Source organism: Pelophylax lessonae, assembly GCF_965119305.1.
Source record: "Pelophylax lessonae genome assembly, chromosome: 1".
NCBI classification, from domain to species: Eukaryota; Metazoa; Chordata; class Amphibia; order Anura; family Ranidae; genus Pelophylax; species Pelophylax lessonae.
Window position 1 is genome coordinate 380975258 of NC_138768.1, and position 27830 is coordinate 381003087.

The window sequence follows — 27830 nt, forward strand, 5'->3', positions numbered from 1 at the left end:
TTAAGTATTTATACTTTTACTAAAACCAAGTACCGCCAAGTATTTCATGCATCCCTTGGTCTGTGGCTACTCATCAGTAACCCCTTCTTTCTTTTAAATGTTCTCCAAGTAAAGCCTTTTGCTTTTAGATAACAAACAAAAAACTACTTTACTTGCATATCCAGGATGCAGGATTTAGGATTTAGCTCTAAGCTATTATGTGAAATTTCATTTAGGAACAGAAGTACCTCCTGAGGTACATGTACTGCAGTTTGAGAATGTGCAGTACAATGTAGTACAATCAGGAACCAACACTAACAGGTGCTACACTACAGCAGTCTGCACAATCAATAAACAGCTGAAATTACTCACTTTTTTATTAGAATACTGTCCAATTTTCCCTGACAGAATCTGAAGTTTCTACTAACCATGCTGTAATCCAGTGTTTTGCAACCTTTCTTCAGTCAAGGCACCCTTTAAAATTATGGACAGTCTCAAGGCACCTCATTCCAAAATGTAAAAAACTATTCTAATAGTTTTACATGATGCAGCAACATAAACACACCCAAAATTAGAGGTGATTTTTTCTTCCAAAGCAAATACACTTTTGCACACTGGTACTGACTTTTAATTTTTCTCCTCTCCCTCAATTTCTCTTCATCAGTCAGCTAATGTGACCCCAGTGCTGAGGGTGAGAGGCAAAAGAAAGGTCAAACAAGGACGCTGTAGAGAGACAAACATCCTCCTTATCAACTGATTAAATCATCGGTCGTTAGGGTGGCAGTGTGTACAAAGTTTTAATCGTGCAGAATGAAATCCTGTGGCTTTGTGTAATTAGAAGGCAGGCTTCATCCACCTGCTGGCTTGTATACAATTTTTGATCAATTTTTAGGCATTTTGCCAAGGCACCCCTAACCAAGCTTCAATGCACCCTGGTTGAAAAAAGCTGCTGTAATCTGCCAAAACCCTAATCACATATTATTTTAAATTATGTCTTCTATCTTAGTCTACGGAAGGCAGCTGTTATTACCAATTTAGGTGAGGTGTTCACCAACAGTCTGTTTAAACACTTACAAATCATCTATCATCTTTCCTGGCTTGCTAGCGGTTACCATTAGGCTGAATGGAGGTGACTGGAGTGAGAAGGCGTGGTTTTCAGTGGTTGGTGGCCATAAAAATAAGAAAGGCATCCCAGTAACCATCTTAGAACATACTATTTAAAAAAGTATGTGTGTGTGTTCTTACTTATCAAGGTCACATTATATCTAGTAGTAGTTAGTAACATTTAAGTTGACTTTTGCTGTATTTTGAAGTTATTTCAGGAGGTTATCCAAGCCACTTCTTCAGTTCACAAAAATACCCCAGCATTTATATTCACAGGTAGCACAGACACCTTAATCCAATTACCAAGGAAAGGCAGATATGGCTCAAGGACAGGATGCCATTTTAACATCTCTACCCCTGCATTTTGACAACAGTTCACACCTTCAGCCACATAAATCAAAGACGTAATACCTTCCTGACACTAAAACTGGCATTATGTATTTAGAACAGGGTGGTTCCACAACTTTCACACCTCCCATCCTGTTCTTGGGCAAGCAACGTCTGCCTTTCTATGGTGACTGTTAAGATGCCTGTACTACCTGTGTGGATATAAATGCGAAGGTATTTTTTTCCTGATGCTAATTAGGGTACATTCACACTCACAAATATACACGATTACCCAGCAGGGGTTCCAGATGGCTAGCTTTGAGAGGCAGCCCAATTGAACAAAATGGGATTAAATTACTATAGACAAATATACTGTGCAGTTTGCTCCAGAGCTTAGTAAATTAGATGAAGCTTCACTTTGGAAAAAAAAAAAATGAAAAATACTCAATCACGTGCAGGGAAAATTTAAAAAACAGCATTTTTGCTTGCATTGATGAATGAATGAATGATAGAAATCAGTGGAGCTTAGCCTCATATTTCAGAGCTTCCCTTCAGATCTAGAGCAACTGCACTGGCAGTGCACAGTATATTTGCCTTTAGTAAATCACCCTCCATATGAAGGCTGCCTGCTCCTGCAGCTAATCGCAGCCACACACATGTGATTCCTCATGCAGCGATCACTTGTGAGTAATCAGCCCTGGACTCAGACTGCCTGCATCTGATCTTACCCTACGTTTACACACGTGTTTTTTAGTGCATTTTGCAGCAAAGCACTACAGTCCATTTAACATAGTTTCCTTTGGCATGCATTTTGCAGCCGATGTGTTTTTAGAAAGGGTCGGAGACTTTTTTCCCTGCGTTTTGCGTGTCAATAGACTTCAATGGAATTGCACCAGAAACACAAGTATTGTGCTTGTGATGCGATTTTTGATGTGTTTTGAGGTTTTTCTTTTTCCACTTTAAGCACTGTATATAGCTGGTTGAAAAGAAGCGGGCCGGGAAGCCGGCCACCGCGTCCTTAACAACCGATGAGCCATCAGTTATCAGCGGGGTGCCCCACTAACAGCTGAATGAAAAATAAAATGTCCAGCAAAAAAAAAAAAGAGTGGGATCCCCCTCCCAGGTCTATACCAGGCACTTCGGGTCTGGTATGGATTTGAAAGGGGACATCCCCACGCCAAAATTACTCTACAACTTTCCACTCCCCAACACTACTTGAAACCTTCCACTCCATAAGCACTAACCTACATTACTCCTCAACCTTCCACCCCCACAGCACTACTCGTAATCTCCCACTCCTCAACCTTCCATTCCCTAAACACTACTCACAACCTTCTACTCTGTAAGCACTACTCTGCAATCTTCCACTCCCCAAGAACTACTCAGCAGTGCTACTCAGCAACCTTCCATTCCCTAAGCAATATTCCACAGCACTATTTACAACCTTTTACTCCTTAAGCACTAATATTTAACCTTCCACTTAAGCACTACTCCACATTACTACTGGAAACCTTCCACTGCATAAGCACTAATCTGCAGCAGTACTCCATGACCTTTTACCCCCACAGCACTACTCGTAAACTCCCACTCCTCAACCTTCTATTCTCTAAACACTACTCCCCAGCACTACTCACAAACTTCTACTCTCTAAGCACCACTCTGCAATCTTCCACTCCCCAAGCACTACTCGGCAGTGCTACTCGCAGCTTCCCACTCCCTAAGCACTACTCTGCAGTACTACTTGCAAATTTCCACTTTAAAAGCATTACTCCGCTGCACTTCTCGCAACCTTCTATTTACTCAGCACTACTCTGTTGTGTGCACAATTAGTTAGACCTACAGAAATCTGTGAAAATTGCCTTCCACCCAGCATACTGCACAGTAAAGTTTAGGTAGCTGTGGATCACCTCTATGGAGGGAAGTGTCTTGTCACCATTGTAGCTCTACAAGACAGCAAGGATATGTCACCAGTGGTTGGTATTCTGTGCATTAACCACTTTACAACCGGAGGATTTTGCTGTCTTCCGTCCAGGCCACTTTTTGCGATTCGGCGCTGTGCGACTTCAACTGACAATTGCGCGGTCGTGCGACGCCGTACCCAAACGAAATTTACGTCCTTTTTTTCCCACAAACAGAGCTTTCTTTTGGTGGTATTTGATCACCTGTGCGATTTTTACTTTTTGCGCTATAAACAAAAAAAGAGCGTTTATTTTGAAAAAATAACAATATTTTTCACATTTTTTTATATGAAATTCCCCCCAAAAAAGATGTAAAAACCAATTTTTTTAAAAGTTTTTGGCCAATTTGTTTTATGCTACATATGTTTGGTAAAAAAAAATCGCAATAAGCGTATTTTGATTGGTTTGCGCAAAAGTTATTGCGTTTACTAACAAAGGGAAAGATTTCTGTCATTTTTGGTGTTTTTTTTTTAACGCGTAATGGCGGCGATCTGCGATTTTTTTTGCGGGACTGCGACATTGCGGCGGACAGACCGGACCCCTGACTGACATTTTTGACACTTTTGGGGGTACCAGTGACATTACTGCAGTAATCAGTGCTATATATATGCACTGTTACTGTAAAAATGACACTGGCAGGGAAGGGGTTAATTTTATTGGAGAGGGAGGGGTTAATGTATGCCTGGTGCTTACTGACGTGTAGGGGGGGAGGTGACTATGTGATTCATGGACAGATCGGATGTCCAGCTATGCTGAACAGTCCGATCTGTCACTCCCTGTCACTATGGAGATCCGCCCGCTGTGTTTACACACAGCGGGCGGATCTCCAGACTCGATCCCCGACGATCGGGTAAGAGCAGCGGCGATCGCCGCTGCTCCTCCCCTGGCCCGACTCCCGCTGTGAATGAAAACAGCGGGAGCGAGCCTCCGGCGGCGCGCAAGCGCCGCCCAGAAGGGGAGGAGTCCAGTCACGTTAATACTACGTGACTGGACGGGAACGAGCCACTCTGCCGCAGTAGTATTACTGTGAGCGGTAGTAGAGTGGTTAATGTGTGCTGCAATAAAGCAGTCTATTCATTTTAAATGGGCAGCCATTGCATCCCAACAGATTTTAACGCAACGGCAGCTTCCTTTTTTTAAACAGCACTCTTTTTTTATTTTTGTTAAAGAGGAGTTCCAGACTTCTGCAGAAAAAAAAGTCAGCAGCTACAAATACTGCCTTGGTTCACACCTAAGTGTTCTGTGCAGCCCATCCTGCGGGAAATGCAGGAAAAAGGTGCCTGCGCCTTTATAAAACTGAAGCCACAGGAAGCCCCAGGAAAATCACATGGTACCTTTGCGCCTAGTGATTTCCTACACCTGCAAATGCACTGCATGTTTAGAAGCGTGAGGGTGCCACAGTGGTGTCACTAGGGTTGGTGTCACCCCCCCACCCCCCATAATGTTTGGGGGTTCCAAGTAGTTTTCAAGCAAAAAAATACTGATTTTAACTTGTAAGCAACAAGTGTCAGAAAAGCTGACTTATACTTACTGGTAGCTCCTTTTCTAATAGTCTTCAAGGACAGCCCATGAGACCTAGGGCTCCTCCTACCAGGACAGGACAAACACATTAAACCTACTCAAATAAAAGGAGTTGCCCTAGTCCTCACCTTCAGTATTCTCGAGGACCGTAGGACATCCTGTAAAACATACATATATACATACACATATATAATACATAATACAAGATAACGCTGGGTGGGAATCCGGCTGTCCTGGAAGACTATTAGAAAAGGAGTTACCAGTAAGTATAACTCAGCTTTTCTCAAAGTCGTCGTCCAGGACAGCCCATGAGACGATGAGCGAGAAACTTACCAGACTAGGGAGGGACTACTGCCTGGAGCACCTTTCGACCAAATGCCTGTTCCTGAGAAGAAAGGAGATCCAGGCGAGAATGTCTAACAAAAGGTCGAAAAGTTAGACCAGGTAGCTGCCTTACAGATCTGTTCTGATGAGGCTCCAGCCCTTTCGGCCCCAGATGTGGACAAGGCCCTTGTTGAATGTGCGTTGATAAATGGAGGAACCACATTCTTTGCTTTATAGGCTTCTGTAATAGCCTGCTTTATCCACCTAGCTATGGTGGCTTTTAGAAGCTCTATTACCCGTTTCGTGCCAGAAAACAGCACAAATAGGGTATCACATTTCCTACAGCTTTTAGTCACCTCTAGGTAAGCCAAAAGAGCTCTTGGGACATCAAAAAAAAAAAAAAAAAAAACTAAAAATTCTTTTCCATTTTTTTGGGGAACTACAAAAGGTAGGTAGTAAATATCCTGTGCTCTATGGAAGGAAGTAGCTACCTTTTTAACACTATTCTATCCTCAAAAATCATAAGAAAAGGCTCTCTAATTGAGAGGGCCTGTAATTCAATAACTCTTCTAGCTGACGTCACTGAAATTAGGAATGCAGTTTTCAGAGAGTAGTTTTTCTCTCAAGTTCTTCAAGAGTTCAAAAGGGGTTGTTACCAAAGCTTGAGGGACCAGGGATAGGTTTCAAGTTGGACATGCTTTGACCACTACAGGCTTAGCCTGGGCGATTGCCTTAAAGAACCTAGCTACCGTGGGATTTTCCCGAAGGAAATACTGAAGAAGGTTGCTAATGGCAGCAGCCTGCACTTTCAAGTACTAAGGGAGAGGCCCTTATCTATGCCCTCTTGAAAAAATTCAAGAATAGACAGTACATCTGGAGATGGCCTATGTTTTTCAGCCATCCAAGAATTAAACTTTTTCCACGCCCTGGAATATATAGCTCGTGTGACAGGTTTTCGACAGTTAATCAAGGTCTTAATTACCTTGTCTGAGAACCCTTGGGAACTTAGTATCTGCTCTTCAGATACCAAGCTGTTAGGTTCAAGGACCTGATGTGCGGATGGGTCACCGTACCCTGAGTCAACAGGTCCTGTCTCCAGAGCAAAATTATTGGAGGCCTGGAGGCTAGGGCCTGTAGGCGTGAAAACCATGGCCTTTTGGGCCAGAAGGGAGCTATTAGAATCAGATCTGTGTCCACTTGGAAGAATTTCCAGAGGACCTCCTAGATTAGCCTGACTGGAGGGAAGGCATAGGAGAGATTGAAAGACCAAGGGTTCGCAAAGGCGTCGATCCCCAGGGACTGACCCCATTGGTTCAGGGAAAAAACCTTTTTGTTTTGCGGTTTGTTTGAGCTGTAAAAAGGTCCACTTCTGGAAGGCCCCACTTGGCCGCAGCTTCTGCAAAGTCCCTTGGGTTGAGGGACCGATTGTCCCGACACACCCGGTGGCGGCTGAGGTGGTCTGCTAAGACATCCTGAGTCTCCTTCAGATGAATAGCTGAAATGGAGACAAGATGCAGCTTGGCCCAAGAGAAAATTTTCAGGGCTATGCACTGTAACTCCCGACTGTGTACCTCCTGTTTGTTGAGGTACGCCACCGTAGCTATGTTGTCGGATCGAATCTGCAGATGACTTCCCTTTATGTCCATCTGAAAAGACCTCTAAGGCTTTTTGTACTGCCATGAGTTCTTTCTGATTTGACGAGGTCTGTGCTGCGTCTGTGGTTATTCTTTGTGATACTTGAATAACCCAGTTTTAGTCCCTTTGTAAGGTGAAGAGGTGATCTCCACAACCATAGGGTTCTTTTTACCCTGGTGGGAACTTTCACCTTCAGTTCCAAGGAATCTGGAAATCCGTCCCAGTTCTTTAACAGAAACCATTGGAGGGGACTCTGTTGGTACCTTGCACAAGGGACATCTGGAAAACAGGAGGTCATAAGGCCTATGACTCTTGTTATGTACCTGAGTGAGACCCACTGGTTGGTTTGTTGATCATCCATCGCAGTGACTCAAGGAACTCCTGAACTGTTTGGAGGTCTTTTTCCAGTTTCTGATCTGAATCCGCCTCTACCAGGAGGTCGTCCAGGTAGGCCGCAGTGATGGCGAACCTTGGCACCCCAGATGTTTTGGAACTACATTTCCCATGATGCTCATCTACACTGCAGTGTGCATGAGCATCATGGGAAATTTAGTTCCAAAACATCTGGGGTGCCAAGGTTCACCATCACTGAGGTAGGGGATGATCCTAATGGACTTCAGTCTCAGCTGGGCTAAAACTTCCACCAGGACCTTGGTGAAGATACGAGGGGCTGAGGATAACCCGAAGGGCCACGCCCGAAACTGATAATGTCTGAACTCTGGTCCCAGCTTCACTGCTAGTCGTAGGAACTTCTGGTGAGCCAGGTGAACAGGGATGTGAAAAATAAGCATCCTTTAAGTCCAGTGTAGTCATGAAACATTTCGGATACAGAAGGCTTCCTATGGAATGCACTGATTCCATGCGAAAAATGCTTGTACCTTATCGAGAGATTTTAAAAGTGCATAGATTTAAAAGTCAATCGATAATTTCCCTGAGGGTTTTCTAATCACAAAACTGTGGGAGTAAAAACCCTTAGCCCTGTTCCTCCTTTGGAACAGGTATCAATACCCTCTGATCTACTAAGTTTCCGTGGAGACTTAGAGCAGCTGCTTTGACTTGATCCTTGGGGAGACTGGTAATTTCTCTGGGAATTGAAATCCAGTCTGTACCCTGTGGACACTAAGTCCAAATTTAAAAGGGATTGATTTCTACTGTGGGAGGAAGGCCCTTAATCTTCTGCCCACTCTGCGAAAGGAGTCCTTGCGGTTTGGCAGGGTGCTGAGGAGGGTTAACAGGATGCTCCCCCTACCTTTGTGTCCAGTCCAGTGTTTCTTGAACACGGCCTGAACCTCACGTGGCCCTTGCTGTTTTGCCCCTGCCCTGAAAGAACTTTCGGGTATATGGTAATTTTTTCTTTTCTGGAATTGACTTCTTTTTGTCACCAGTACGTTCCAGAGCTTCTGTCAGCCCGGGGCCTGAAGAGATGGTCACCTGTAAAGGGGAGACCAGAGAGGCATAGTTTGGAAGTAGTCACCAGACCATGACTTGAGCAAGAAACTTCTCCTGCCAAAGCGGAGGTTCTGGCTGGTATTCTAACCGCCTCAGCGGATGAATCAGCCAAAAAACTCACTGCTAAGGGATTGATTGCCAGTTATTGGTAACAGGATCACACATGAGTGGTCTGTTCAGGGTGGTGGGGGAGATCGGTATAATCTGCACTCATCCTCCTCCATTCATTAAATAATGACACACAACTGTGAACACACAGGGTGTTAGCATGGTTGGTGAACTCATGATCTAGCAATCTTTGTCTATGAGCATAGGCCACTACACCAAGGTGCAGAAAAAAGACCACCAACAGGTATATGCAGAAAAGGAAACCCCCTATCGCTTACCTGGGAGGTACCGGTGCCAGAGCCTGCTTTTACCGACTAAGCGGATGCTGCCGTGGAATCCATCGTGCTCTGTTTGGTGGTCCACAGCGTGTGCTGGGTTCACCTCACCCCGGTCGCCCAGACGTCTCCTGTTCGCGCCTTGGAAACTGGAACTACTGTTTCCGGCACCCGCGGATGTGCGTCACTGCGCCGGAAGCTACGTATGCCACTTCCTGAGGCCAGAGTTCCGCCCTCTCCGTTCGTGGCGCCAAATTCAAATCTGCAAGTGGTTTTACCACTGAACGGTCTCTGCTGAATCGGCGGCGTCACGGGTACACAGCGTGTGCTGCTCCAAGGACGCCACCAGGAACGGAAGAGGACTCCCCCTGCGATCCACTGACTACATCCACAGTCCTGCCCATGTGAACCACGAGAACAGGAGACAGCGGTCATCCCCTATTGCGGCACTAAGGGGTACCGCACTTGGGCAGAAGAAGATGCCTTTAATCCAAGTCTTCAAGGACAGTCCAGGAGACCAGGAGATTCAGTTCCAGGAACATGTTACCCCCTGTCCGGAGGAAACACTAATACTGAAGGTGAGGACTAGGGCAACACCTTTTATTTGATTGGGTTTAATGTGTTTCCTGTCCTGGTAGGAGGAGCCCTAGGTCTCATGGGCTGTCCTGGAAGACGACTTTGAGAAAAATGCTTAGTCTTTAAAGAGGTTGCAAACCCCCCCAAGAGGTTTGTACCTATAGGTAAGCCTATAAAAAGGATTATCTATAGGAACTGTAAATACTAAATATCTCCTAAACTTGCGCCGTTAAGCAGATATATACTGTATACTGCGCAGATGAGTTCATCGGTGCATCTGCTCTGAAGGAACGGCCACCCGTGCCGTTTCTTCAGAGCCCTGTGCCGTGACCGGCGGCTCCCACACGCATGCGTGGGAGTGACGTAACGCGGCTCCGGCCAGTAGCACATTTGGAGCCTGCAGACCCAGAGGGAAGACGGGCGAAGATGAATGCGGCCTCCAGCGGGTACGATGAGGGCTTAGTTTGGAGGCAAGTGTCACATAATGTGCTAGTATGCGATGCATATCAGCACACTATGCCTTTACTATTCAAGTAAAGAAATAAATAAAAACGACAGACTTTGCTTCCGCTTTAAGTGGTTAAACTGCCCTCATTTACAAAGAAAGTTAATCCCTTTATCTAAAAGAACCAAATGATACAATGAGAACAGCTCTGCATCTGTTACATGAATCGTGGAAATGCCGGATTAAGATCGAGAGGGGGGGGGGGGGGGTGAATCGTGATTTTTTAACGATTAATCGTGCTCTAATGTATTGTATGTACAGTCAGTGAATGGTGTGTAAAATCAGTGTATGGTACGTGCAGTCAGTGATCAGTCAATGTATAGATGTACAGTGGTCAGTGTTTGGCGTGCCCCCTCCTTCCCTCTCCTTACTGACACTGATATCACACTGACATACAGTCATCTCTACCTGCAATCATCCTCTGGCCCGTCCTCTCTGATGATGTTGCCTCCTGTCCCGCCCTTCACACGTCACCGCTCCACCCTTTCTGCCCCACACTGGTTGCGCTCTGATGACATCACCCGTTTCCTAGGGCTGTGATTGGTGGAGATGCCTACATGTCCCTGGCATCTCCGTCCCTTTACTCTGTTCGATTTCTCCTATGTCACCATAGACATGCTGGTGGAGAGGCAGGTGTGTGGGGGCCTCTCTCTACGCTCTGAGGGCTGCTGTGTTATGTGCAATCCATATGGAGAGTCACACATTTCTCTGAGAATACTGCCCAGCTCTCATGTCCTCAGCCTGGCAAGCTAGTTTCAGGCCAGCAGCGCACTCTCTGCGGGGGGGGGGGGGGGGGGGTTGTTACCCAGGTGCAGTCCGCACCCCCCTAGCAACGCCACTGGGGTGCCATTAAGAATGAATGTGGCAACCCCATGCATCGTTGAAAAAGCAGCATTTTGGGTGCGGGAACAGGTGCGATTCCTGAACCCGCAAAAGTGTGAACCAACCATATTGGACCGCGTAAGATCTACCAACAACCATGTGTTGCAAAAACCCGGCTAACTGAATACCATTTGATTCAATAGTTTAGATTGGTCCTAACATTACATTGCAGTAAATAAAAAGCCGATTTGCAAAGATTGTATGACCAGATTGGAACAGATTTGGCAAGCTTTGGGCCTCATTTACGTGAAGATGGAAAAAAAAAACATTTACAAAGTGTTTTTTCATTTACAGATCTGAATGTAGCTGCATTGCTTTCAATGGAAACATTCACAACTGTGTACAAGCACTATGTTGAAATCTGTAACTCAAAACCATAAAATCTGCATCTGAGGACATGCGTATACACCTATGCAGGTATTGGGGGGGGGGGGGGAGATGATTTTATATTAAGTATTTACTGATCATTTTACAGGAACTTTGCCCTAGAAAAAAAAAAATATATATACACAAGTACCTTAATAGGATCAGCAACATTTTTAGTGGCGGTTCACATTTGTGAAATGCGGGAACGCTGCGAATATGCAGCGTGATCCCGCATCGCATCCGTACCTCTGGCAGTTCACACTGCCATATGCGATACGCAGGGGTGTCAATTAAAAGTTAACGAAACCCCCAGTTGTGATCGCATATCGCAGTGCGATCTGCAAGTTCGCACAGAATCGGATCGCACTAGGGTGAACCACCATGCGATCCGATTCTGCTGCGGATAAAAAAAAGCCTCATGTGCGAGTTTAGTGCGGATGCGGTACAAATTCAGCCATACAAAGTGTATGGCTGAAATTCGCACCGCACATGAGATCGCATGTAATTTAGGAGCAGTGCGCTCCGAATTACATGCGATCTCCGCAATCGCACAAATGTGAACCGGGGCTTACACCCCATGTGAATGTAGCCTTAAAGCGTAACTTCACTTTTGTTTAGGAAAAAAAAAAAAAAAAAACATTCCCCTCTGGGTGATCTCTGTACATTGCAAGAATTTTTAACAAACTTTGTTGCAGATTCCTACCTTTTATTATTCTGAAGAAACCATTGTTTGTTCCTCTGTGCCGAGTGAATCTAATGGGAGTGGTTTCATAATTATCAACCAGCTGCTGCTGCTGCAGGGCTCTAATGAGGAAAACTGCTGGGTCTGCATCCCTTTAGATGCGATTTCCTATTGGAAGTATCTCACCAAAAATGAATTTTTTTTGTTGCGCGGGATGCCAGAAATCTGACTTGTATCTTACTGCAGACTTCTGGGAAAATCTGTGAGCCAATCACAATGCGAGAAATTATGTTTCTGGGGGCGATCTGTACACAGAACGCCACCAGGTAGCCATATTGCATTGTATTTTACAGAAAATTACTACAGCTGCAGATTGAAATGCAAAGGTAATTTCAACATTCAACTACAATATGATTTGTGTCGCAACTGTATACGCTATATTGTTTTCTTTCTTTGCTATTTTTTCCCCCATGAACATGAAGTTACAAATTGAAGATTGGATCACACCCTTAACCACTTCCCGCAAACCGACGTACCTGTACCGGGGTGATGTCTGCAGAAGGAGGCATCGCCCCAGTACCGTTTTTTAGAGCCGGTGGTCGGCTTTCTTGTAAAAACAACTGATGCGGCTCAGTAGCCGCTCAGCTGTTATCATTAGGAGCTGGAGGGGACATCCCCTCCACTAGCCGCCTTTAGCCACTCTGTCCAGGTCCCCCCACCAGGAGACTCGAGGGACCAGCCGGCAGGAACAAAGCCGGATTCGACTTCAACCGGGTCTGCCATGAAGTAACCTAGAAGCAACGTCACTTTCAATTTACTCTGCTGCCAATGGCGCAGATTTTAAAAAAATGACAGTATTAACCACTTAACCCCCGGAAGATTTTACCCCCTTCCTGACCAGGGTTTTTTTTGCGATTTTTTACTGCGTGACTTTGACTGACAATTGCGCGGTCGTGCAACGCTGTACCTAAACGAATTTCACGTCCTTTTTTTCCCCACAAACAGAGCTTTCTTTTGGTGGTATTTGATCACCTGTGCGATTTTTTGATCATGCGCTATAAACAAAAAAAAGAGCATAAATTTTGCAAAAATAACAATATTTTTCACTTTTTTTTTTATATGAAATTCCCCCAAAAAAAATGTAAAAATCAAAATTTTTAAACATTTTCGGCCAAATTGTTTTACGCTACATATGTTTGGAAAAAAAAAAAAAAAAAAAAAAAAATCGCAAAAAGCGTATTTTGATTTGTTTGCGCAAAAGTTATCGCGTTTACTAACAAAGGGAAAGATTTTTGTCATTTTTGGTGTTTTTTTTTTTTTTAACGAGTAATGGCGGCGATCTGCAATTTTTTTTGCGGTACTGCGACATTGCGGTGGACAGATCGGACCCTTGACTGACATTTTTGACACTTTTGGGGGTACCAGTGACATTACTGCAGTAATCCGTGCTATACATATGCACTGTTACTGTAAAAATGACACTGGCAGGGAAGGGGTTAACTGTATTGGACAGGGAGGGGTTAAGTGTGTCCTAGGGGCGTGATTCTAACTGTAGGGGGACAGGTCTCCTAGTGTAAAAACAAAGATCAACGGTTCTACATAGTAGAACCGTCTGATCTTCATTTTTACACAGGGGAGAATGACAGGCGGCTTGTTTGCATAAGCCGCTCTGTCTTTCTCCCGCTGTACCGGCGATCGGCGAGTGACCGGCGGACATCGGGTCCGCCGGTCACACGCCCGCACTCCTTTGCGAACGAGCCGAGGCGGGCGCGAGCCCACTATTGGCTCTAAAAGGAGTGACAGGCGAGCGACGTAGACCTACGTCACTCTGCCCGGCCGGGGCTGACTGCCGCAGTAAATATACTGTGAGCAGTCGGCAACCGGTTACAAAGTACAGATTTGGGCTTTTAAGTGCAAAGGAGGGATTTAGGGTCTTTTAGGCGCACCTGCAAATGTAAACGATGTTCAAATTATGTGAGGTATCACTGCGATCGTCAGAACAAGAGCAAAAGGTTTGTCACCATTCCACGAGTGTGCGAAATTTTAAACTGTAACGTTAGGTATCTATTTAACCGGCGGGACATCATCTTTCACAATATACAAAAAAAATTGGGCTAACTTTAGTGTTTCATTTATTTTTAATTCAGTAAAATGTATTCTTTAAAAAAAAAAAAAAAACTGCGTTTGAAAGAGCGCTGCGCAAATACCGTGTGACATAAAATATTGCAGCTGGAGAGGGATCCGAGAAAGAGGATCTGGGCTGATCTTTGCAAAACCATTTTACAAAGCAGGTAAGTATGACACCGCATTCACACTGAAGCGGTACAACGTTGGGGGCGACCTCTGAAGTCGCGTGCAGCGTGACTTGCACGGACTTCATATAATGAATGTCTATGCAAGTCGCTCCAGGTCGCCCCGAAGTAGTACAGGACCCTTTTTCTAAGTCGGAGCGACTTGTGTCACTCCTATTAGAACCGTTCCTGTACCACACAATGGACCGCAACGGGGCGCGACTTGTCAGGCTAACAAGTCGTATTAGTGTGAATGGACTCTAATATGTTTTTTATTTTTACCAAAAAAAAAAAAAAAACACAAGACTTTAATTCTAGACAAACCTTTTTTGGAGATTACTCCCACAGTTCAGATTACCTGACACCACTTTTTCTTTATTATTAAACAAAAATGTATTTCATTTTATTTTAAAATTCTAATATTTTTATTTCTTTTTTTTTTTGTTTTTTTTAAACGTTCTCTTCCTTTTTTTACTCAGGTTAATTGGATATGGACAAAATTCCAAACTGTTCATCCATGCCTAATGAATAATGTTATAGAGTATGACTTAATATTATATAGTTTGTATATTTACCTTTACACAAACTATATGTTTTGTTTGATATACTCTGTCTTGTAACCAATTATTTTCAAACTGAACGCGGCTTTGAAATCAGATGAACGTGCACGATTTTAACCACTTGCCAACCACCCCACGCAGATTTACTGCGGCTCAGCTGCACATAAATATGTAGATCTACATGATTATGTGCACGCGATCTCTGCGCCGCACTACCACTGTGATTAGACACAGCGGGAGTCAGGCAGCGGGAATAGCGGCAATCATCACAGAAACTGACAGAAGACCCGCCTGCTTATGAAAACAAAGCAGGTGAGTCTTCTGTCACACAGGCACGGAGACATCAGGAGTTTCAGCTAAGCTGAAACTGTAATCTCTCTGTGCCTGTCAGAGCCACCCCCCCCCCCAGTCAGTAAGCATTATTAGGCATACATTAACCCCTTTGATCGCCCCAGTGTTAACCCCTTCCCCGCCAGGGTCATTAATACAGTAACAGTGCATAATATTTAGCACTGATTACTGTATTAATGTTACTGGACCCGAAAAAAAGTGACAAAAATGTCAGTTAGGGGTCCGATCTGTCTGCCGCAACGACGCAATCCCGCTAAAAATCGCTGATCAACGCCATTACTAATTAATAAATAAATAAATAAATAAAATAAAAAGTCCAAAAATCTATCCCGCAGTTTGTAAACGCTATAACTTTCGCGCAAACCAATTAAAATACGCTTTTTGGGATTTTTTTTTACCAAAAATATGTAGCAGAATACAAATTGGCCTAAACTGATAAAAAAATAGATTTTTACATTTTGTTATTGAGAATGTTTTAACCACTTTACGACTGCTCACAGTAATATTACTGCGGCAGAGTGGCTCGTTATCGTCTGACGACGTAGTACTACGTCGTCAGACACTCCCCCTTCTGGGAGGCTCGCTCCCGCTGTTTTCATTCACAGCGGGAGTCGGGCCAGGGGAGGAGCAGCGGCGATCGCCGCTGCTCTTACCCGATCGTCGGGGATCGAGTCTGGAGTATCTGCCCGCTGTGTGTAAACACAGCGGGCGGATCTCCATAGTGACAGGGAGTGACAGATCGGACTGTTCAGCATAGCTTTACATCCGATCTGTCCATGACTCACTCAGTCACCTCCCCCCCTACACGTCAGTAACCACCAGGCATACATTAACCCCTCCCTCTCCAATAAAATTAACCCCTTCCCTGCCAGTGTCATTTTTACAGTAACAGTGCATATATATAGCACTGATTACTGCAGTAATGTCACTGGTACCCCCAAAAGTGTCAAAAATGTCAGTCAAGGGTCCGATCTGTCCGCCGCAATGTCGCAGTCCCGCAAAAAAAAAAAAAAAAAATCGCAGATCGCCGCCATTACGCGTTAAAAAAAAAAACACCAAAAATTATATAAATCTTTCCCGTAGTTAGTAGGCACAATAACTTTTGCGCAAACCAATCAAAATACGCTTATTGCAATTTTTTTTTATACCAAAAATATGTAGCAGAAAACAAATTGGCCTAAAATGTTAAAACATTTTGATTTTTTTTTTTGGGGGGGGGGGGGGGAATGTTATATAGCATAAAGTGAAAAATATTTTTTTTTCTTCAGAATTGTCGCTCTTTTTTTTGTTTATAGCGCAAAAAATAAAAATTGCACAGGTGATCAAATACCACCAAAAGAAAGCTCTATTTGAGGGAAAAAAAAAGGACATCAAATTTTTTTGGGTACAGCGTCGCACGACTGTGCAATTGTCCGTTAAAATAACGCAGGGCCGAAACGCAAAATATGGCCTGGTCATTAAAGAGGAAGTAAACCCTAAAAAAAAAAAAAAAAAAAACCCTGTAAAGACAAAGGCATAATGAGTTAGTATGCATCACATACTAGCTCATCATGAAATACTTACCTTAAGGGCTCTTTCACACGGGCGGTCCGATCAGATCCGCCTGTCAGTTTTTTAGGCGGATCTGATCGGATGCCCCATTCAGCCCTATGGAGCAGCAGATGTTAGCAGTGACATGTCCGCTGACACCCACTGCCATCCGCATCCGATCCTGTCCGTGAAATCCAGATGGATGGAAACCCTATTTTTCCATCCGTCCTGGGGATCGGATTGGATGAGAGCGGACAGGTGGTCTGCTCTCATCCGATCCCCCATAGAGAGCAGCGGGGGCTGGGACACCTCCCTCTCCGCACTGCAAGCGGAGACGGAGCTGTCATCTGCCAGCTCAGCGGGGATCGCGTATCGATCCCCGCTGAGCAGCACGGATCTGCCTACGGAGGCGGACCGTGTGAAAGAGCCCTAAAACGAAGCCCCCGGCTCAGCGACAGGGCGGCCGTCCTGCTTCCTTGTTCGTGTCCTCCGGCCATCTGATTGGCCGGAGGTGCGAGCCGCCGTTCACGGCACTGGGCTCTGAAGGAACGGCACGGGCGGCCGTTCCTTCAGAGCACATGCGCCGATGACGTCATCGGCTGCATGCAATGTAAATATCTCCTAAACAGTGCAAGTTTGGGAGATATTTATAGCACCTATAGGTAAGCCTTAAGCAGGCCATAGACGATTCGAATTTCGTTCGAAAATCGTAAATGGCAGTGTTATCGAACGATTTTCGTATCGTTAGTGTGGTATGTAAAACGTTCGATTTTCGTACGACAGCAAAAATTCACATATCCAACATGTTGGTTTTTTTTGCAAAAATCGGCCGAATTTCGTATCATAGTGGGGGAGTTGTATGATTTCACCTAACAAAACACAGAACAGTAGGGAGTGTGTCCGGTAGAGATGTGGTTAAAAGGCACAAAAAATAGTGTTTTGTCGTACGATTTTCGGCTCACATTGATGGTACACTCGATGATGTGCACGAGTGCCGCTTTCGTTTTATCGAACGATAAATCGTACGTAATTCGAATCGTCTATGGCCTGCCTTAATATAGGCTTACCTATAGGTAAATGTCAAAAACGTGGGTTTACAACCACTTTAAGAGGGGAAAATCTTCCGGTCCAGAAGTGGTTAATACCAGAAATAATAAACGTTATTAGATTTTAAATCCAGGAGTATAGAATGTTTGGCAGAAATGATGCATTCAATTTTAAATAAACCCATTACATTTTAGTCGACTAAAATACAATTCGAATGAAAACAACTCAGATGACTAAAACTAAAATGGCATTTTAGTCAACTAAATCTAAATTGAAATCTGATGTCAAAATGAACACTGGAAGAATGTCACCTGGTGCAAATAAAAAGCGGTCACTGGGTGAGTTGTTAGAGATGTTACAAAGTTGTAAGAAGGTGAAAAGTGATAGAAATGATGTGAGTGATGTGTGTGAAGCAGATTCCTGAGCTGCCATCCCATACAGACTAGGCAGGTGGAAATGAAGTGTGATGACACTGAGATGTACCATGGTGATTACAGCCCTCCCTAATAATGGATATATGTAGAAGGTCAGGCGTGCAATGACTGGTCTAGCAGGAAATCAATACGAAGTGAATGAACCCAGAGGAAGTCCTCCATAACGCACAGGCTAGCCCTGTCACTCCTCATGGAGGTGAATGCCCTATGAGCTCCCCCTCACCTGGCGGTGCTGCCGTTGAAGAGGGTGGTGCGGGCGCCCGGTGTGACCAGTTGTCGCAGTGATAGGTGTACCAGTCCTCTTATCCCGAGCACATAGAGGAAGAGTAGAGCAGGCAACCCCGCTCCGAACACCAACCCCCGGCTCCGTGTCTTCCGCTCGTTGCCGCTGTTCTCTTCCCGCCGGTTCCCGTGACCCGAGCCCACCACATTGTGCCGGGACCTCCGAACAGCCAACCCCGACCCTACCTGCCGCTCCATGCCTGGAATGCACAAGCCCCGCCTCTGCCTGCCATGACAACCGGCCAGCCTATCCTAGAGCGGCCGCCGTTGATCTGGCCAATGCGGAAGCCGTAAAGGGGACGCTGACAGGCAGAGAATGGTCAGGTTTCCCTTGTTGGCGAATGACAGGCGGGTTAGAGGGTGATACTGTGATATTACTAGAGGGTTCATTCATTGGCTGTGTGCTGTACATGGAGGGTGTACAATATAGAGGCGCCGGTGTATGCAGGCTGTGGCGGGACTGAAGAGCTTGTACACAGTGCTAGCCTAACATTAGGAGCCAGTCACAGCTGTAGTCTGGAGCTACAAAATGCTCACTTGCCACCAGGCTATTTCTGGCTCTTTTACAAGTTTCACTCAGTGGTTTTTGCTAAAAAATTACTTAAAACCCCCAAAAAGTTATACATTTTTATTTTAGCAGGGAATAAAATGGCGATTGTTGCAATTTTTTTATGTCACACGGTATTTGCGCAGTGCTTTTGCAAATGCAACTGTTTTGGAAAAAAATATTTAAAAAACAATCTTTATCCCACTTTTTTTGTATAATGTGAGAGATGATGTTACACCGGATAAATAGGTACCTAACATGTCACAGTTTTTAATTCTGCACACTCGTGGAATGGCGACATACTACGGTACTTAACCGCCTGCCGTATAGACAAATGGCTGACCATGGTGGCTCCTGTTCCGGGACAGGGTCATATAACGGCACCAGTTTACCTGTGATCACGCGCCCACGGGTCTTTACACATGTGATCGGCTGTGTCAAATCACTGCTGGTCACATGTAAACAAGAAGATGCCGTTTATCGGCTCTTCTCGCCTCACACTGACAGAGGTGAGGAGAGCCAATTAGCGGCATCTCATCAAAGGGGAGATGTGTATAGGCAATCAGTGCCCTGATCACAATGCTTCCCCAAAAGTGCTCATCAATGATGCCACTCTGCCCATCAATGATGCCACTCTGTGCCCATCAGTGACACCATTCTGTGCCCATCAGTGAGGCCAATCAGAGCCATCCATTAGTGCCTATAAGTGCCACCCATCCATGCCATCTATCAGTGCCACCTATCAGTGCTCTTCAGAGCTGCATATTAGTGCCCATCAGTGCTGCATATTAGTGCCACTTGTCGTGGAAATTAATGGAGTTTGGAGCATAGAAATTCTCTTAGTGAGCTCAAAACGTGCACTTGTGGATATTAATACGCGCCAAGTGCCATTAATCCCTTGTACTGAAAAGTACAATGTACAGCTCTTTTGTATAAGGTTAGGCAATCGCTCGGCGACAAAGAAAGGAACAGACGCACACTGTGTCAATTCGATGCCAACTGAAGATCCTCTGCCTTCGAGTAGAGCCCAGGTTTATTTATAGCCAGAGAACAAAAGGGGGTTACAGGGGAGTGGCGTCAACACCACCAATCACAGACATGTATACTTTCAAAAGTACAATAGAAAAGGGGAGTACATGTTTATGTACAAACACGGCCATGTGAAGAGAATCTAACTGCCACGTTAACAAAGCAACATGGCTGACATGGCTGCCACATGGATTCTCATGGACTCAGTCATGCTAATTCACAAGCATGCACTCTCATCATAATCTGTTAGAGTGGATCCTATAGTTCATAAAAAACATATTTGATAGTGATCATGCTATTGTTCCAGTGAATGGGACTTTACTATATCTGCAAAAGACAATAGCAGCAGTATTTCAATCATATGTATCAAATATGACAGAAAGATGCCAGCCATTAATCCTGGTAAAAGGGCAAATATTATTAAAAGGATAAAAATTGCACATCACAAACATATCTCCGCAGTGAATACCGGGGCCCCCAGCTGGCTGATATACATTTGTGCGGTGGAGTTCTCCTTGGGCTGCCATAGATCTGGACAGGCACCGCCGATAGGGATGATCAGGCTACAAGTAGCGTGCAGTCTCCATTTGATGGAAGGTTTCCACAATTACAGGTCTTTCCTCAATGCCAGTTAAAGCAATATTCGCTGTGCATAGCGATTACCGGTAAACTGACACTGGGAGACATAATGGCAATTTAACTAAAAATATATCCTAAAGAAATGTCCACATAAATATTAATAACACTTCCACAACAGCCCCTCCTCTTTGTCAAATGCTCCCATGTGTCCCTTGATGAATCTTCTTTTTCTTCTTCTTCCAAATAAACAGAACAGTTCTTTTCACAGTAAAAACAATCCATTTCAAAGAGTTAAAAAAAAAAAAAAAGATAACAGGTCGAAAGGAATCGACACTTGGGTTCTGCTCTTTGGGAGGTGACTTTAGAGGGAGGACATGAGATAATGGGATGCATTGATTAGTGGTTGGACTGGGATCCTTTGCGTCGGATGCAGGGGCAGGATCTCTGGGCGTCTTGTCTCAGCGATCAGGACAAGGTCATCTGCTCGGGCTTGGGTGACTCTGTCGACCAGACAACAGGATCCTTTCACCACAGCATATAGGAGGAATAGAAACAAGAACAACATAAATATATATACTCCTATTTCTTTCAACCAAGATCCAATGGAGAACAAAAAATCCCCAAAACCTCCCAAAGCCTTAAAAGGATTCCAACCCTTGCTAGCTATAGCTCTGGCTCTGCCTTACAATAAAGTTACCTTATCCATATGGGCCTGGACCTTATCACTGGTGTCTGTTATCCAGGTAAAACAGTCTTCTCCTATGAATTCACAGAAACCCCCCTTGGAAGCAAAAAGATAATCCGGGGCCATTTTCTCCTGCAGTACTAAAGTCTTAATTGTCTCTGCTCTTGAGTAATTTCCCTACAGCTTCAATGGTTTCATTGAACATCTCATCCACAATGCACCAGAAATTATTCAACGGTTTCATCAGCTCGATCCCCCCACCCAGTCCAAGCCGGGAACCATGCCCATGCCCGATCGTGAGACGAAAACAGTTCTCTGCGAGTCCTGTCTTGCACCCTTGCCTTCCTTAATAGCAGATCCTCACGATCAACGGCAATGTATGATGCGGGTATGTTGCTTCACTAAAGCACACAAACCTTTCACATTAGGGGGCACTACCTCATAAGCCGCAGAACCACACAAAAAGTAATACAGACCTGTCAACACCGTACACAAGGAATCTTCCTGTCGGTCACGGGCACTAAACAGTAACATAATAGACTGAAGGATTGCTCCCTTAGTCTGCACATCACAACCGTCCTTCCAGCAGATATAATCCGGTCTGTTGGTGTCATTTAAAAGACCCAGAGTTTCATTGGTGAGATTGACTGCTATACCTGTCCCACAGGTTGTAGATCCTACAAATCTAGCTCCAGTGCCAAACTAAAGTTAAAGCACATCTGTGGACTACCTAATTGTCCCGATACTCAGATTGAATTGGCCAGCAAAAAACAGGAGCCAGAGCTAACATTAAAACTAAAACTGATGTTACCCCCTAGGAATGTGTCATTAAATTCTGTGGACAAGTGTCTCCTGGTTGTCTTCATGCCAATACAAACATCTGTTATTGCTGGGGTGTAATAGCTAGGTGGGGGTTTAGAGCACACCCAGCAATTTGACCTGTTTGCCGCCTTGGCCAGCTGAAGATGCATTTTAAACATAAAGTTGGAATGCTGTTACCCTTGCTAAAATACACTAACCTAAGTATGTAAATAAAAATGATACTCCTCATTATCATTCTTGGATGGAGTTAAGCAGCTTTTTGCAGTGGCTGGCATGGATCCAGTTAAGCTTCAAAGAAGTCTGCATTGTCAGCTGAACCTAGTATGGCTCGGAATACCTCTGCTCAAATCCCATCCTTTCATGTTTCCTCACAACGACCCAGTCACCTGGTTGAATAGAATGTACACCGGTTATCATGTCAGGGTCCTGGAGAGACTCCCGAACCCTAAAATGGACCTTTTGGAGCTCCCTTTGCTGGGACTGTACCTACCCAGTCAGCTGAGAATGTAAAGATGACAGCTGCTGAGGAAAGTACAATCCAGTCTCTGGTTGACTCCCAAACAAAACATTGTAGGGTGATAACCTATGGGGCATTCCTGATGGGGTAAAGAGCAATGAAAAGACAATCAAGCAATGGCTTTTTAAAAGTTCTATTCAGCCGTTCAATCTTACCGCTACTTTGAGGATGAATCCCTGGTTAATGTGAAGCGCCTTACATACCTCTGCAAATATCTGAACGGTGAAGTGTGATCCACGATCCAACTCGATCGTTCCAGGCAGCCCTCAGCTACAAATGATCTCAGACAGGATCTTTTCTGCGGTGGTAGCGGTATTGGCATTGTGAACGGTCCAAGCCTCTGGCCACCCAGAAAACATATCCAGACAGACCAAGACATGCTTGTACTTTTCGTTCTTTGGCAAAGTGATATATTCTATCTGAATGCGCTGAAAGGGATATTCCGTTTGGGTGAGTGCCTTCTCGGTACCATTACCATTTTCAGCTGCGGTAGTAAAGCCAGCGGCCAATCCAATGCTCCCCCACTTATGCACACATAACCATCTTTGACTGATGCCCAGGGTAATGAACCGAGTGGGCCATCATTGGAAAAAGTGATCTGGGTAAAATCAATTTACCATCAAGACCCCAGATGTCGTCTGGACCCTGTGTAGCCCCCAAGACTGTCCATCTCCTCTTTTCCTGCATTTCCGCTTTGGAATGCAGTTTCCTAAATTCCTCTAGCGACACGTCAGAGGGGGTGGCTAGCATCAGGGTCTCTGCCACAGGGCTCAGAGCAGAGCACCTTCCTTAGCAGCTCTATCTGCCAAGGCATTTCTATTGGCTTCCATAGTCGTCTCAGTAGTATGAGCCTTTACCTTCAGAATGGCTATCTTGTGTGGCAAGCAAAAGGCAATGAACAGTCTGTCTATTAACCCCGCATGTTTCACAAGCTTCCCCGAACTAGTCAAGAACCCTCTTGCCTTCCAGAAAGGACAACAATCATGTGCCAACCCAAAAAGCGTATTTCAAATCTGTATAGAAATTGATCCTCTGATCTCTATGCATCTCACAGGCTTTTGCTAGTGCCCACAACTCAGCTTCCTGTGCGGACTTATGGGAACCTAAAGAACCCTCTTCCACGATTTCATCAGTTGTAGTCACCGCATAACCCCTGTGTGGCTTACCATCTCAGGTGTAGTACCTGAAACCATCGACAAAAAGGTTAGTGTCTGGAATAGGGGTCTCCTTCACCGGACTGACAGTTGCTGATTCCCACTCCATCAAAGAAAGGCAATCGTGTTGTTCCTCTTGTCCTACTAAAGTTGGAAATTGATCAGAGAGAGAGAAAGAGAAATATTAGTAAAGTTTTGAAAATTGTAATTTTCCGCACGACCTTCTCCCCCCTTCTCTTCCTCCTTAACAGGAAGAATAGACGCAGGGTTCAAAAATAGTGCATCGTTTAAGGTTACGAGGTCTCTGGAGGTCCTTCAATGTCTGTATTCTCTGAGTGGTTAGATGTTGGGTACCCTGAGAAATGCAATGACCTAAAAAAAAACAACCTTCTCCTTGCAGAACTGGCCTAGCCTGCAATAGAGAGGTTCAGTCATTCGAAAAGACACTCTCTGGCCCGTGAGAGCTATGGTGGGTGTTGTCTCCCCTGGACGGGGAACTTTGCCTCTAGGGTCTTGAGACCTTATAACAGTTTTAGCTGCATCGGTGTCAATGAGGCAAGGGAGGGGATATTTTAATTCATTAATTCATCTAGGAATAGATTGATGTGGGCTGACATTGGTTTACCAACGCTCTATGATGTGTCATAGTCGTTTCTAACCATACCTACCTTTGAAGTTTCCGGATCCTCGGGGATAAATTGCCACTTACCCCACGGACCAGCCAGGTTGGTCAGACAATTATGCCTGATGTGCCCTCACTTTCCACATCCATAGCAGACCTGTTAAAAGAACTCATAGTTTGCCACAGAGTTAGAAGGAGAGGGTTCAGGTGTTATGACAGGCTTTTGAGAGATAGAGACAGTGTGAGGTGGGAGGGTTTTAACAGTATCAAGGTCTGTACTGTAAGCTGAAGAAAACAGAGATTAAAGTGCAAAGACAGTAGAGTCAATAACAGGTCGTGTATCAAGAGAGACAGTGACAGGTTCAGTGTCAGCGGATCTGGCTCATCTCAGTAAAGTTAGCCCAGGAAGAGCTTCCTCTACTTCCCTCACCGGATCGCTGGACTTGGCTATCTCATCAGGCCAAGTGTACATAATGCGGTTCTTCCGGACTGAAACCGCTTCATGCACACCTTGCTGATTGACCATAATAGATCTCTGAAGCCACAATTGCGCTAAGCCTAGCATCTTTGTTGCCTGGAGCCTAGTCCTAAATTCAATAATGAACTCCTCCCATCTCCAGACATCAAAGGTAGCTTCCAAAGGGATGCACCAACTGGTCCCCTTGGTTATGCTACTTCCTGAGGGGTCTCATGGCCCGAGCCCCAAACGCAGACTTCATGTACCGTGAAAGTTGTTTGGCCTCCTGAGGGGGCCTGCGTTTTCCCCCCTTGCACGGACGAATCATTGCCCATGACGATTCAAATCGATCCTTCGCACCTGGTTTAGGAGCAACACTGCCAGGTACCTGCTTTGACAGTGTTGGCTTGCTTTCGGACTCCGATTATTTTACATGGCCCTCCGCCGGTCAGCTAGAAAACCTCAACCTGGTGGCTTTGTATGGCTATACAGCTCAGCAACCCCCACACGCTCCCCAATTCCGATTATTTTACACAGCCAAATGTGGGGCGGGTTTCAGTATCTACTCCCTCAGACGTTGAAGGCTGAAACAAGCGTGTCGCTATCACCCGTTTCACGTAGACGGCTCAAAATACACACGTTCGTTTCAACCTAACCTGTGCAGCCAAACAACCTCGAAAGCACAATGAAAGTCCTCCCTTTACAAACCTTGGCTTCAGTCTATTCCTTGATGTTGCATTAAAAAAATGAAATTGCGATGCCATTTACTGATTGCACACTGGAAGGTATAACCTCTCTACCTAAAACCCAATCTGCAGTACCAAAAACACTACCTCTGCGAGAAATTACTGCTACTCGGCACAGAACAAACCCGAAAACTGAATCCAATATAAGAATTAATCAGTCACACTCCACACTGTAGTCTATCATTGAAAAACGTATAGTTACAACAAAAACTGGACAAAATACACTACAAAAACAGCTTAAACACAAATGCCTACAAAAAGACGGAGAACAGTTATAAAACAAAATAGTTACCATAAACTCAAAATAGATGGGTTGTATATATCTATATATATATATATATATATTGTGACAGGAAGTCAGCTAAATCTGGGAATGTAGTCACAGGAAGGAGATACATTTCCACCTGATTTAGAAAGTCCAATATGTGACAGGAAGTCAGCTAAATCTGGGAATGTAGTCACAGGAAGGAGATACATTTCCACCTGATTTAGAAAGTCCATTAATTAATTTAGGGTGTTGGCTACAGAGCTAGCCAGCAGGAAGTTGAAAGGCCTTCACCTGTTCAGAATGAGGGAGTTAAGGCTCTATAATTTGTTCAGAGAAAGTCCTATTGTTTGCTGCCTCCAGAAGCTGCATCCTGAAGCCATGTGGGCTGGGAGCAGGAGGACAGTCAGCGTGTGCCTCCCGACAGGATGTGTGGGCCTGGGAGAAGACCCCCCGGAGTGATGTGTGCCCGGGACGGTAACCAAGGGTGAATACGTCTCAAAGGTGAGAAGACGAACTGTTGATGTGAAAGAAACAAAAGGACTGTGTTGCCCTGTGAAGCTATTATAAAAGGACTATTGAGTGTCCGCTGTAGGACAAGGAAGTCTGCCCGACGGTAGGTTGGAGACAGACACTTAGGCAGGTTCCAGTTGTGAGAAAATAAATCCTTGCCTCTGTGGGCGGCTACCTTCTCACAACTGGAACCTGCCTAAGTGTCTGTCTCCAACCTACCGTCGGGCAGACTTCCTTGTCCTACAGCGGACACTCAATAGTCCTTTTATAATAGCTTCACAGGGCAACACAGTCCTTTTGTTTCTTTCACATCAACAGTTCGTCTTCTCACCTTTGAGACGTATTCACCCTTGGTTACCGTCCCGGGCACACATCACTCCGGGGGGTCTTCTCCCAGGCCCACACATCCTGTCGGGAGGCACACGCTGACTGTCCTCCTGCTCCCAGCCCACATGGCTTCAGGATGCAGCTTCTGGAGGCAGCAAACAATAGGACTTTCTCTGAACAAATTATAGAGCCTTAACTCCCTCATTCTGAACAGGTGAAGGCCTTTCAACTTCCTGCTGGCTAGCTCTGTAGCCAACACCCTAAATTAATTAATGGACTTTCTAAATCAGGTGGAAATGTATCTCCTTCCTGTGACTACATTCCCAGATTTAGCTGACTTCCTGTCACAATATATATATATATATATATATATATATATATATATATATATACATGCTAAATATGAACAAAAAGACGAACAAAGATAGCTAGAAAAACAACTGAAATTATCCTGTAAAATCTTCCTAGATGCTGAATTTCAATTAAAATGAAGAAACCCCACTTTAAACTGAATTACAGTACAGAAATCACATAATCACTCTATAACAAAGTTACCCTTTAAAACAAAAACGGGAAAGAAAAATGTTTAAAAATACAAAAAACAGAAACAAAAGAGATGGTTTGTTAAAACTCAGAAATGGCGTCTCAGCCATGTGGGTTTTAACACCACCAAACAAAATGGAGATGTACAACCCAAAATGGCTGTCACACAAAGGACATTTTGTTACAACCACGTTGATCTCAATGCTAAAACAAAATGGTGGCCAAACACATGGTTGGCACAAAAATGGTTGCACTGAGAACCACTAGCCACAATAGAAGTATGTAAAAACAAAAAGTCAAGCAAACGCGTGTTTCTTAGTATAAAAACAAAAAGATGATACTAAAAACAGGAAAAACAGGATTTAAGATCAACCGTATTCAAAATATAGTGTAGACAATAGGTATCCTCATGGAATGCTGATTTTCAGCTGCGCAACACAATCTGCCACTTAAAACAGATATTCAGTACAAAACCGGGATATCTATGCTCAACTCAAACTTCAGCGTCTAAAATAGTGTTTCTCAAGGCACACTAACAGGCCAGATTTTAAGTATTACCTTGGTAAATCGCAGACTAGAATACTGCAATCACTGAGCAGCAAATGATATCACCTGTGAGGTATTTCAGTTTTCTTGCAAACCTGGCCTGTTAGTGTGCCCTGAGGACCGGAGTTGAGAAACACTGGCCTAAAACAACCACCAGTTTCACTAATAAAACGAGTTGCCGCCAAAAACCAATTCCAGCACATACACAAACCAGTTGTTATACTAAAACGCGGTATCTGCCGCCAAAACCAACACCGACTGATAATCTATTGCTATCCTATCGAACTAAACT

At 44.6% G+C, this 27830-nt stretch overlaps 1 protein-coding gene and 1 pseudogene across 3 annotated transcripts in view; both read right to left on the reverse strand.

The window, feature by feature from the left end:
- Positions 1-18401, reverse strand: part of ERMP1 (endoplasmic reticulum metallopeptidase 1) — a 100298-nt gene extending 81897 nt beyond the window's left edge. For both annotated transcript variants that reach the window (XM_082269474.1, XM_082269475.1), the window contains exon 1: positions 18128-18401. In XM_082269474.1, coding sequence (XP_082125600.1) covers positions 18128-18384 — 257 coding nt within the window. In that variant the 5' untranslated portion in view covers positions 18385-18401. The remainder of the gene's footprint in view (positions 1-18127) is intronic.
- A 2301-nt stretch (positions 18402-20702) lies between these two features.
- Positions 20703-21560, reverse strand: LOC309545750 (syncytin-B-like; annotated as a pseudogene). Its single transcript has one exon. The product of its transcript is annotated as a syncytin-B-like (transcript).
- Between the last annotated feature and the right edge of the window lie 6270 nt (positions 21561-27830).